General features: G+C 41.1%; 1 protein-coding gene across 1 annotated transcript in view; it reads left to right on the top strand.

The window, feature by feature from the left end:
- LOC133110161 (CUB and sushi domain-containing protein 3-like) overlaps nucleotides 1-14,072 on the top strand; it is a 317,158-nt gene that overhangs the window by 141,268 nt on the left and 161,818 nt on the right. The window contains 3 exon segments of the mRNA XM_061220063.1: nucleotides 7,332-7,419; nucleotides 8,115-8,239; nucleotides 9,453-9,574. Coding sequence (XP_061076047.1) covers nucleotides 7,332-7,419; nucleotides 8,115-8,239; nucleotides 9,453-9,574 — 335 coding nt within the window.

Here is a 14,072-nt window from a genome sequence, read left to right as displayed (position 1 = left end):
CTGGATCTAAATAAAACAGTTTGATAATTTTTGGAGCTACCACAAAACTACCACCCACAAATAGGATTATTCAAATGACAAATTAACGTGCCATTGCCTGGGCATTCGAACAATGGTGACTACACTCAGGGACATCACTCCACAGGAGTGAGCAATATGTTTGTAAGTAAGGGTGTAAAATGTTGTTTAGTGAACAGATGTCTCATTGCCTACCTCTTCTGTTGCACAATGGTGGTCTAGAGAATAGCAAAAACCTGTTTGCTCATCAACGAGGTGGAGCATCAACAATCCCTCTCCTAACACCCTCATAATTATTGTGCTCCTGCTGGTGGAGACTGGGGCTTCGTGTTTATTGATAAGATCCTTGTACGTTACAATCGGCAGATGTGACAGCAGAATTTTGGCTCTGGTTTTTATTATTTTTTCAGTTCGTCCCTCTGTCACCACAAATAATGTGTTGACAAAAGCACATTCATTAATGTAGGAGTCTTGGTTACTGTGAACAGAATTCTATTGTGCTTTTTTATTTATGTTCTCTGATTTTGTCAGATGTAGCAGAATGTTTATCAGTCTGTGGGGTGTTTATTATGAATGACTGAAATGAGGTGGCCTGGCAAAAACAGCTGTGGGTCAGGTACAGATGAGTAGATGATGTAGCTTTTGATGTGTTTAAATATACACACCATTATCATTACATCTGATTAATAAAACATTTGTCTGGCATTCTCAAGCCAATACTAAGCATCCCAGCAACAAACTCTCTCTCTCTGTATTCTGCAGTTATGCTTAAAAAAATCTTAAGCTTCATATATATATATATATATACATATATATATATATATATATATAAACTGTATATACCTTTGTATAGAGGCAAGAATAGATTGAATTGAATCCCTTCCTGTGTAAGTAAGTCTTAGTTAATTAGGCTTCATGGAGCTGTTAATTGAATTTTGTTTATATGTGACATTTCTGAATGAGTATCTGCAGTAAAACCTTACATGAGTTGCTGGAAATATGTTCCATTTGAAAGGGTGAATTTGTAAATCATTTTTCTTCTCTTGAGGCTTAAACAAATTAGCAGTACAGGCAGGTATTCAACTACATTGATTAAAGGAAATTGGTTGTTTAGTGAGGCCAAAAGCAAGTGATTGAATGACTAATTATGCTTAGTTATGACAGCTGCAGATTTGATATGGAGATAGATATTACAGCAACATAAGAAGTGAGGAGGTTTTTTGTAGAATACTAGAAGCACACCCCCAACATTTTCACATGTTTGAAAACCTTTTAAAAAATGATGATAGATAGCCATACGATCCTGTTTCATGAACGGGGTTCACTCTCCAGCCATACGATCCCGTTTCATGAACGGGTCTCACTCTCCGGCCATACGATCCTGTTTCATGAATGGGTCTCACTCTCCAGCCATACGATCCTGTTTCATGAACGGGGTTCACTCTCCAGCCATACGATCCTGTTTCATGAATGGGTCTCACTCTCCAGGCATACGATCCTGTTTCATGAACGGGGTTCACTCTCCAGCCATACGATCCCGTTTCATGAACGGGTCTCACTCTCCGGCCATACGATCCTGTTTCATGAATGGGTCTCACTCTCCAGGCATACGATCCTGTTTCATGAACGGGGTTCACTCTCCAGCCATACGATCCTGTTTCATGAACGGGTCTCACTCTTTTGCCATGGCACCTTCTCAGCTGTGGTTCCATCTCTGTCTGTTACTCTGTCTGCTTGCTCCCGGTCTGAGAAAAGCAAGAAAGATACACAAGGAGGGCATTCCATTTGTCTTTCCTTTTAACAAATGCTTTTGTTTTTATTTGTATGAATAACCACAAACACGTCCTCAATGACCAAATACCTTTTTTGAGTCTGTATATGACATATCTCATGTCATATACAGACTCATATTAAAATACTGAGAGTTCCGTTGCAGTAGAACTCTCAGCTAGGTGGTATCCCAAGACCAGACTGTTAACATACTGATGCAGAGTAGAACATGCCCAGTCTTGTCATGAACCTCTCCCCCATCCCTCTCCTGCTACATCTTCTCTCATTCTTATGTAGGGCTGGACAAGCTTTGTATATTCCACCCCTTTCCCACTTTAGGGCTGGACCCAGCCTGGCATATTCCATGACATTCCTCCTGCAAAGCCAGGACCAGATGGCTTCTCATACCTCTTTTCCACTGTAGAGCAAAAACCAGACTGGCTTATTATGCCACACTGGCTCTGATACAGTCAGCCAGGCAAAACTGTGCCCTTGTCCAACCACTTGGGGCAGTCTGCCATGAATGACCTGCAAGTGTTATGTAGGCAGTCACACATTGTGGAGGTGTGAAAACAGACCTACTCTGTCCTTACTGCAGTAGCAGAGTCAGTAGCTCAGCTCCCATGGGGCAAACGGCCTGGTAGTTTGCTTTTGCTCAGTGTTCTAAGGCTGTGCCCTAAATAGTTTATAACAGTTGTATATAATCTTTACCGCCTTGCACTTCATGACATCAGCTGCTTTGTTTCATGAATAATGCAGTGGGCTGTATTGTGACCTGCTGCCCTGGCTAAAAAATCAAAAAAATAATGAAGGACATATTCTGTGTGTGTGTGTGCCTGCACGCTCATGCACAGCATCTATGCATGTCCCTGTGTGTGTAGACGTGTGCATGTGCACAGAATATGTGCATGTCCATCTGTGTGTCTGGTCGTGTTTGTGTTTGCATGCCTGCACGTGCATGTGTGCACGCATCTGTCTGTCATACATCGTGATGGCGATAGTGCTTTCCCAATCCATTAAAAAGTAATGGGCACCATCTGTGATGTAGCTGTTGGAATAAAAATATTCATGAATTCTTGGAAAAACAAATTCCTCTGTGATCTGTCATGGTGCTCGATGCTGCTGCTGCAGGGTGGATGTTTATTTGCTCTCTCAATTTTGCAGATATGTTATCTAGTTTTGCTTATTAACATTTGATGAGAAGGTTTCAAAAAAATCTAAATAAAAAAGCAGGAATGGAGAATGTGTCATGCAAAGGAAAGCCCTGGCATTGCACATGTGAGGATCAGAGAAGAAGTTTTTGTCAGTCATTGCATTGCAATATGTTTGTGTTGGCTCTGGTAGCATAAACGTACCCCTGAAACCGTCAAGCCTTTTGGACAAAAGGATCAAGAGCATGTCAATATTTGCAGTGCAGTGTTGTGAATTCACATGCGACTTGAAGTTATGCTATTCACTCTTTGAGGTGAGCCCACCTAGCAAAAATGTATTGAAACTTTCATTGCAGTAAGATTATGGTGAATGCCAAGGCTGCAGTTACAGTAGAACATCTTTCTTTACCACCCCCAAGCCAGAACATTCCAGCTACATTGTAAACAGCTGAACAACCTTTTTTTCTGCAGGGACACATCTTAAAGATGTGTTTACAACCTGACCAAACCACAAGAACACAGTGTTTCTACATAAAATTATACACACAGTGGTCACGTTATTAGATAGTCCTATCTGTTCTAGTACCAAGTTGGACCATCTTTTGCCTCAAGAACAGGATAAATTCTTCATGTCATGGATTCAACAATGTGCTGGAAACATTCATTGGGGATTTTACGTATGCTGACCAGTGGCGTTTCCACTAAAAATAGGGTGTCCATGGGGTGGCCAAGGCTACTTTAGGGGGTCCACACAACATTAACATAAAAATAATTCACAAGACAAGATATAATATACACTCAGTGAGCACTTTATTAGGCATTTATTAGAATAATTTTTTAGGCTTATTAAGTCTTCTGCTTCTGTAACCTATCCACTTAGATGTTTGACGTGTTGTGTGTTCAGAGATGCTCTTCTGCATACCACTGTTGTAATGCGTGGTTATTTGTGTTACTGTCACCTTCCTGTCAGCTTCAACAGGTCATTAACAATGCATTTCTGGATATTTTTTGTTTATCGCACCATTCTCTACAAACTTTAGAGACTGTTGTGCATGAAAATCCCAGGAGATCAGATACTGAAACCACCCTGTTTGGCAATCAGTCCAGGGTCAAAGTCACTTAGATCGCATTTACTCCCCATTCTGACATTTGGCCTGTAAAACAGCTCAACCTCTTGACCACATCTGCATGCTTTTATGCATTTAATTGTGCTGGTTGATTGGCTGATTAAATATTTGCATTAAGAAGCTAGTGAACCTAATAAAGTGCTCACTAAGTCTGCATATCCGATGCATTCCTTTTATAAACAAAACACTTACATTGTTATAATGTACCTCGAGAACTGGAATAACCTCCAACAAATTGGATACAATAATTTAGCTTAATGCTTAATACAAATGAATGAGAGCATGCTAGCCAGCGGTCTGTGGAAACAGTGTGGATGGGTTTTTAGTTCAGTCAGACAACTCATGATGAATTGAGCAATATTTATTGAGGTTTAAAGTAAATACAAACTTTGGTGTCAAGTCTCTGCCTCTCGTCACTCCCTGTTGTAAGCCAGCCAAAACAACAGGGAGTGAGTACAAACCACCCCTCATGGGGATCTTGAGATAGAGCAAAGCTCACAGGTGGATGCTTGGGTTGTGGGAGCGTAAACATTACTGAAGGAATAAGCAGGATAAGCAGGATAACTCCAGCAAATGCAGCTAGCAAGTGCAGCAATAGTGTGCAATATGAGCAATGGCATCATAGGAGTAACAGCATGCCAGAGCGATGGAAAAGAGCCAGGTGGCGCAATGGCTTTAGCATGCAGAATGAGCCAGGCAGCAGGGCAGCTTTTGCATGATTTTCAGAGTAGGGCAATTAGAGCAATGTAGCAACAGCTAGCAGGCAGCAGAGCAGCCCAAGGGCCTGAACAGGTAAGGTTGGTGCTGATATAGCCCCTCCCATTAGACTTAAGCATCATGTGAGGGGGCGGTGCTTCTCGAGTTGTCTGCCCGAACTAGCTCCGCAGGCTTCACATCATTGACATTAATATTCTGATTTCCACCTGCAGTTCTGGTCACTTCTTCAAAATACTTTCCTCAGTTTCAGAACTTTTCAAAGTTCACCACAATTTGCATTCTAGCTAAAGTTAGCTGAAAAGTGAGATAGCAAAGCCCAAGTTAACTTAGCTGACTGAGCTACCATCTGACTAATAAAGATAGCTAAATTAATTTATCCAAATTGTTCAAGATACCGCAAATATGATCTATTCTTTCACATAGATAACTGGCTGATAAGAATTCTTGCACCTTCCAATCACAAGTTAAATGGCATTTTTCAAAACCTACTTTCTAACCTTTGAATCTGTTGCCACTGGACGTAATGAAGCTGACTGAGCTACCATCTGACTATAGTTAAGTTTGCGCAATTAATTTATCCAAATTGTTTGAAGTTCCACAAATATGACAATGTAAATGTATTTAATGTATCTGATAAGAATGCTTACACCATGCAACCACAAGCAATATATTTTTCTAAACATATTTTCAAAACTTCAAATCCCTTGCCGCTGGACGCAATATGTGGGATCCTTATCAGCCAGTTACGTAATAGAAATTTGCAGTGCCACCAATCAGATTTCAAGGGTAACTACTTCCCCCCGGCCACCCCTTTGTGCAGTTCCAGCACATGCATGCTGTGAACCTCCCATTCCACCTCTTCCCAAAGTTGCTCTATTGGTTTGAGTAAACTGAAGTCTTTGGAGTAAACTGAAGTCACTGTCACATTTGCTGTTGCGGCTTGAGATGATGCATGCTTTGTGGCATGGTGCATTATCCTGCTGGAAGTATCCATTTGAAAAAGGGTAGACTGGCCATAAAGGGAGGCACATGATTATCTACAATGCTTAGGTACAGTGTGCTGTGGCATACAAATGATACTCAGTTGGCATTAAGGGGCATAACGTGTGCCAAAAAAACGTTTATCACACCATTTCCCCACCAGCAGCAGCCTGAACCATTGACACAGGGCAGGATGGATCCATGGATTCTTTCTGTTGATGCCAAATTCTGACCCTTTCGGAAATTGAGATTTGTCAGAGCAGGCAACATTTTTGTGATCTTCAGTAATCCAGTTTTGACGATCATGTGTCTACTCTAACCTTGTTCCAGTTCCATGTTCTTGAAAACAACGTGGTCTTCTGCTGTGATAGCCCATCTGCTGCAAGATTTGAGGTGGTGTGCAGAAGGGTATCTCTGAATGCACAACACGTCAGATTGTAAACAGCTGTTATTTGAGCATTTGTGGCCTTTCCTTTAGCTTAAATGAGTCTGCACAAGTGCCCATTCTCCTCTGACCTCTCTCATTATCAAGGCGCTTTCACCCGCAGAACTGCTGCTCACTGCTTTTTGCTTATCGTACAATTTGCTGTAAACCCTGTAGTCCGTGAAAATCCCTGGAGGGCAGCCATTTCTAAGATGCTGGAACCACCATTGTTGGCATCGACAATCATACTGAAGTCACTTAGATCACATGTGTTGCCCATTCTAAAGTTTCACTGAACAACAACTTACCCTCCTCACCATGTCTGCGTGCATTTTGTATTGTGTTGCTGTCACATGATTTGCTGGAGGAGCAGGCTCTTTGCGTTAACGAACACCTAATAAATTAGATTTGAAAATTCCCTGGTTGCCTGTAAACACTGTAAGGGCAGCACTGATAACTATTCAGGGTGTTCACATGCCCAGCTGTTGTCTCCATGCCCACACCAGCACAACATCAGTGTGCATGAATGCATGCATATGTGTGCATTTGTGTGCGTGCATAACTTCACATGTATTCATCCCAGTAGGACTGAAGCTCCTCATTTATGCAGAACGTCATTCTAGCTTGAATGTATAAATGATTCCTGGTCAAAACTATGCACTTTAATTAGAATTTTGCTAAGCATATTCCCACTGCAGCCCTCGCAGGAAATGCTAATACGAGTCATTTGAATGGGTTAATTCACAAAGAAAATAAAAACTGACATGCATTATCTGCCTTGTATGCAGAGAATGAATAATCCCTCTGTCATCTCAGTTTAAAGTTCTGCATTCTGGTGATCTTTATCAAATTACATTTCACTCACGGTCGTGCATGTTGTAAAGGAATGGACACCAGAAAAAGTGAATGATAGGACATTCTGATAAGGGTAATAAGAAAAATGACTAAATGAATGACACAACCAAAGATAAATCAGAAAAATAATCATGTATTTTTAGTATTGTTAAATGCTTTTTTTTTTTTTATACTGAGGGCTATACCAAGATACACTAAAAACCAAATAATTATTTTTATGTTGGCATTTTAAGTTGAAAAGCCATTTCACCAGATGAAATGAAAGAATGTTCTCTTCTGTGTTTACAGTGAATGATGGAGGCATAAAGCAAGCATCAAATTCCTGTCCTGACCCTGGGGAGCCAGAGAATGGAAAGCGCATTGGGTCAAACTTCAGGTAAACCTCTCTAGAGCGTGGTATGTTCTTAAAATGGACCACAAGCAACCAGGAGACAATTTAAATTATGAGAAGTCAAGATTTTATTACAGTAAATGTCCCTCATGTCCATGATTAACAGTGCAATGTAAGTCCACCCACTCCTAACTACTTCTGGCACCAGATTATTACATGGTTAACTCCAAAGAGGCAAGTTAAGATTTGAAGAAGCTAAGTAATAATATCTTGATTAGAGCTCCCATTATATTTGGCTTGGGTCATTTTCCTTTGTGAATATTACATCTTAACCAAACCAAATCATGCTTTATCAATATTTAATAAATACATAATTATAAAAGAAATTACACTCACAAAGGGAATGATGAAAAAGGATCTCAATTTCAATGGAGCATTTTTCTGTGCTTTCGCTCAGCCTCAGTCTCATGATAATAAGTCAAGACCATAATATACTTTTCATAAGTTTAAGAAAAATCTTGCATCTCGTAAAGGGAAGGGTTTGAAGCCATGTGCCTGAGGGAGAAGTGGAAAGAGTGAGAGCGGTGCTGGTAAATGATGTCCATGATTGTAAAGCAGAAAGAGTGCCTGTGCTTGATGAATGAGGGGAGCCGGGCGCTTTTCGTCTGAAGTGCCGCTGGATGTTTGACTCATGATGCTCAGTGATGTGCGCTCTGCTTCCTCCCTCGTGGCACCAATAGCATCGGGGCCACTGCTCTGTTCACGTGCGACGAGGACCACGTTCTTCAAGGCTCCAAAACCATCACCTGCCAGAGGGTGGCTGAGGTCTTCGCGGCCTGGAGCGACCATCGACCTGCCTGCAAAGGTGAGAGTGCGCCTCAACCGCCCCTGCTGGGCGGTAGACCCGGGGGACAGCCTGTGATTGGGTGCGCGTGGAGATTAATCAAGTTCCCATGGGGTAGCATTGTGTCACTTCAAGCAGCTTATTTTTTTTTCCAGGTCTTGCAGGTCACACACCACTACAAACTATGATTTCATTGAATCACATCTCACATTGTTATATAACCTTCCCATTTGACTTTAGTGGTTTGTCTGTAACCATTTCAAATCAGTTTCTTGTTTGGGTTGATTGTATTACGCAACGGAACATTGATTTTAGAGTGAATTTTAGAATGTATAGCAAGAGCAAAACGCTATCCTATTGATGTGGTATATGTCTGCAGTTGGCAATCCTACATTCATTTTTGTAGGATATACCACCCACTGACCCCAGCCTCAAATTCCATGTTCAGGTTGATATGTTGGAGGAAAATTAAAAATATAAATAGTTTTTTGTTTAAATATAGCTGCCCACAAACTGCAGGATTGCTCATGTTGTGGGACAATTGCTGAACAAAAACATCTGTTTTTCAACATCTGATGTCTAGATCTAAGTATCCTTAGATAATATTGTGACTTGTGAGTGCAGTGGAGGTCTTTTGGGTATATTTATGTCCTGGGTACCTTATGCAGGAAAGCCTGGAGGTTTCCTCTGAGGTTGGCTTAGTATGAACTAAGCAATCTCGCATGATTCCTTTCCTATGAACCCATGAAAAGATGCATCAAATAAATTAGGCAAGAAGGTTTGATGCAGGAGGGGGGACAGCATTATAAATATGCCCATTTTAATAATAAATTACTCAGATTTTACAGTAAGTGAATTACTCATTTGAAATACCCCTGTGGCATTTTGGAAACATTAAACATACTTAAATATTTGACAGTTCGAAAAAAATACATGTATAATGGATGTCCCTCATATCTGCATGATGACTAATTCATTTTTATTGTTGGTTTGGTTGTAATTTTTGTACTGAGCAAAACATAAAATCATATTTTTGAATCGTGTAATATTCTGTGACAGGTTAGCCGGATATCTTTCCTGACTAACAGAGGTGATATTAGTATTTAACGTGCATTGAATGTTCCATTTCAGATTTCAACCACACAGGGTGTGGTTTCTGTTGGCAGCAGTTGCTCCCCTAGACTGGCTACTTTAACTTGGAATATTATTATATCTTTTTTTTTTGTTCTTGCAGTGAAAACATGTGGATCAAACCTTCAGGGACCCTCCGGTACTTTCACATCTCCTAACTTCCCCATTCAGTACGAGAGCAACTCCCAGTGTGTGTGGATAATTACCGCAAGCAACCCCAATAAGGTGAGTCAACTGGTCACCTGGCACACGGTCAGACCTGCCGTGCATGGAAGGGGGTAAACTAAGGCTTCATGAATCCCATACTTAACCAATCAATCTTTTTTTTTTTTTTTATATTCTCTTATTCTATTGAATAGTCTTATTCTCCCACCATTCTTGCCAGTACTTTGCTAAGCCCATGTAAATTTGCATTGCTGCGCTGTATATATTTGCCAAGCTTACCAACTGTATGTTGTCCTCGTGAGGACATATGCACCGGCTCACGACCGTGCTGTAATGTACATAGAAATGCTAAGAAACCCAGAGGATTCAGCTTACAATAGTCTTTCTTGCAATATAAAGGTTACGCAATTAATATTCTTCCTTGTGATTGGGGGTGGTCCATTTGTAGTTATTTTATTTAAGTGTTCTGTTGTCACTAGGCATGTAGAAGGTTGGTTGAATCTGGCAGGTGTGACATACTGCTAGTAAATGAGGCTAATTACATATAGTGTACGGCTTCACCGCAGTACTCATTTGTAACGTAATTAAGGGCATTTACATTCAGTGTCATCCCCTTTGGAGCTCCCCATCTACAACACCACAAGACTCAACCCTGGGGAATGGAACCCAGGGTCTCACTGCTTTCCTGTCTTACCATGCAATACCACATATTATCAATTCATTTATTTACAAACAGTTTGTTTATAGGTATAAGAAACCGCTAAAATCTTTTCCCCTCACTCACGGTATCCATTCTGTATTCCCACACTTTGTTCTTTCCCTTTCTTAGATATACAGTACCAATTTTGGATCATTGTATAAACTTCTGACCTGAGTTCAACCCTGTGCAATTTTCTCTTCCTCTTTCCCCGTATTAATCAACTCTCCCTGGCTTTGCTAATGCGCAACCAACCTGGCATGTTTTTTTCATTTTTTCTATTTTTTCTCTCTGTTGACATTGTTAAAAAACCTGGGAAAACTCCAGTTAAGAGATGACACGCCGCGACCTCTCTGATCTCCCATTAGTCGCGAGAGCTTTATTATTCCGCTCAGGTGTGTTTCCTGGGGAAACAACAGGGCTCGGCTCCTTAGCCTGTCATCTGAGCAGTCATGGAAGGCCAGCTCCTCTCCCAGGGCCCGAGTGTGTGATGCTCGGAGCAGACCATCATTAGCATTCTAACGACGTCCTCTGTTTGTTTCTCTCTGGGCTCCTGTCACCGAGGCAAAGCCGGGTGCATCTGCTTTTTACACACACATCCCTCAGCAGCTCCTGCTCTTTCAGCGCCAATCAGGCTGTGGCTCGCAAATGCCCTTAAGCTTCATAATCATCAGCCCGAGGATCTCCTTCTTGCCGTGGGAATTTTGAAAGATTGTGACAAAGCAATTTAGTTGTTTTGCATTGCATAGTTTCCTGGTAATTTAGTGAGTTGCAGTCACTTATTAATTGCCAGCCAGGATAGGCCAGTGAGGCTGTAAAACCCAGGGAAAGTGTTTGCTTGGATTTAGTACTCCTTGTAAGGATCGCTCAGGATTTCCATTTCAAAGCCATTTATTCTCAATGTGATGCAAAATTTCCTTCACCGTATTGAAGGAAGAAACAATAAAGGATTTAAAAATGGTTTTGTTAGAATTATTTTCTAGCCAACCCACTTATTAACACTAGAAAGGCCAGATCTGACACAAATTAAAATGTAAATTACGCTCCTCCTTCCACAACTTTTCCTAAATAGCTGGCCTTAAAATAACTGCGTTTTTGCTAACTGCGTTAGCTTGATTCTACAAGTTTGTGGAACTTTACAGGAGGGAAGCAACACTTCCATGAGAAATACAGCATTTGGTGTTTTGTTGATGGTGGCGTTAAATAAGAATCTAAATTGGGTTAAGATGTTATGACTGAGATGGCCATGGCATGTCGTTATCAAACCATTCAGTTCCCTCTGAAGCCCTGTGATTGGACATCACAGACGTGACCACCCCCCACTAGGACAGCAATACTTCACCATAGTATGAAGGTGATCACAGAAAAAATGCACATTTATCTGTGTTGACATTGGCACATTAAGGGGTAGAGTGGACATTGGCACATTAAGGGGTAGAGTGGACTTGTGAGAGAAATGCTCTCCACACCATTACAGAGCTGTTAGAACCCTCTAGAAACAAGCGTCCGGCCTGTAGGTTTATTTTGGCATGTGCCACACATGCACGTGTCCACTTATTGAGAACAGGGTGACAGATGACTCATCTGACAATGTGACTCTTTTCCACTTCTCAGCTAGACCACTGCCCATGTTCTTTGCATCACTTTACTCACAAATGTACATTTGTAGGTGTAATAAGGGGTTTATGCACTGCAACCCAACCATAGAATGCCTCTCTGTGAAGTTATCGACAGACTGTTCTTGATGAGACTGCCTGCTCACCCGATTGCTATTTTCAGTGAACTGATGCAGAGTTGTTTGCCTGAGTTATTTATCTGTTGTGCTTGTACCTTGGTCTAGGAGTATGCGCTTTTGATCCCCTAGTTCATGACATTTTTCCCACCGACTTCCATGCCAACATATCCTTAGCCACTGTTCCTCATGCACCAATATACTTGAGATATTTCTATTTATAAACTTATATAATGTAAAATAGAGTAGAAGGAAGACTTTCAATTAATTGTCCTTCCTAGAGGAAATTAGTTTAACAGCTCAAGGGAGTAACATATTTCATAATGCATTGCTGCATGGGTGATGTGAAGTTGCTTTATGGAGTAGAGTTAATATTGTTGGCGTAGACCAGAATTTGTTTGTGCCTTTAAAAATGCTTTTATGTATTATGTATAATGACATCTAGCACAGACACACTTTAACATTCATATAAGAAGGTGTATGAAAGTAACCATGTATGCTAGTGCAGAACTATCCATCCATCCATCCATTATCTGAACCCGCTTAGCCTGATCAGGGTCGCAGGGGGGCTGGAGCCTATCCCAGCATACATTGGGCGAAAGGCAGGAATACACCCTGGACAGGTCGCCAGTCTATCGCAGGGCACACACACCATTCACTCACACACTCATACACTCATACACTCATACACTCATACCTACGGGCAATTTAGACTCTCCAATCAGCCTAACGTGCATGTCTTTGGACTGTGGGAGGAAACCGGAGTACCCGGAGGAAACCCACGCAGACACGGGGAGAACATGCAAACTCCACAGAGAGAGGCCCCGGCCCACGGGGATTCGAACCCAGGACCTCCTTGCTGTGAGGCGGCAGTGCTACCCACTGCACCATCCGTGCCACCCCCAGTGCAGAACTAACCACACTATATTTAAAAATAAGCATACAGAACCCATGCATGAATCATGGGTTCATGCATGAAAATCCCGAACCTGCAACCCTCTGGTTATGAGATCAGTCCCTGAACCATGCTGCCATTCCGGTATCACAGTGTTATTGACTCTCTGTACATATAAATCCAACCTGATTACAGCTACAGTGTAATGACTCATAAAAACAAGGTCCCTCGCCAACATCCACAAGTCTGCCTGGCAGAGTGGACGAAATGAATCAGAACGATTGTGCCCCGAACGACACAGTCGGAGCATTAACAAACTGAGGCCTCGTTCAGCAAGCGGGCTTTGTGCAAAGAAAATGACAAAGTGTGGCCATCAATTAGAGGAGCCGACAAATTTCTGCATCCAGACAATGTTTTTCCCTTGACCTTTCCTGGTCCCATTGTTCAGATGTCTACATGAAAGCTTTATGCCTGTCGTAACAATGCAGCTGCTTCTAGGAGCGTACGAGCTGCAGCATCTCTGATTGAGGGAGCATTCAATCTGAATTTTTGTTCTTTTCCGAAAAGGAATTTAACTTATTGCGTTTCATTATATTATCTTCATTCTGTGGGGTTCATTTTTCACATTGTTTTTTTTTGTTATTCATTCATTTTAGGGACTGCAACTTGTGATAGGAGGAAAGGGGGAAAATATATTACTCATTACTCGAAGTAAAGGACAAGGCAAGTGGCGGTTATGTTGGAAGACTGAGAGAACTGACAAAGCTTAGTAGGAGCTTTTCCATCATATGATTCATCATAATTCATTTTGCAATATCAATGTACTGTTAAACCTAAATGCAATTTAACTAATTAATTGAGCAGTCTCAGCTAAAATTGTTCAAAGTAATTATACAGTAGCTCAATTAACAACGCTAAAAAATATTATACCTTACAGGTTAAAGACCAGTGTAAGCTTGAACAGATTTATTTGAACAGAGTTGGCTTCCAAACGTTTTTTTTTTTTTTTTTTTTTTTACAGTTGTAGTAATAGCAGTTTGTATCCAATACAAAACTATTAGACAATATCTACAGGCTGCATTCTAACTGTGCTACTGTACCTCTGTGAATGGCTGCAGATGGAAGCAATGTTAGCTTTGCTATTTAGTGATGGAAATACACCTTCATCTCCAAAACAAAAAAAGTTATTTCCACCTGCATCTAGCATGTTTATAACAAATAAAAATAAAAACAG

Source organism: Conger conger, chromosome 1, assembly GCF_963514075.1.
Source record: "Conger conger chromosome 1, fConCon1.1, whole genome shotgun sequence".
Classification (NCBI taxonomy): domain Eukaryota; kingdom Metazoa; phylum Chordata; class Actinopteri; order Anguilliformes; family Congridae; genus Conger; species Conger conger.
Note: the sequence above shows the minus strand (reverse complement) of the source record. Positions and strands in the feature narration are given on the sequence as shown.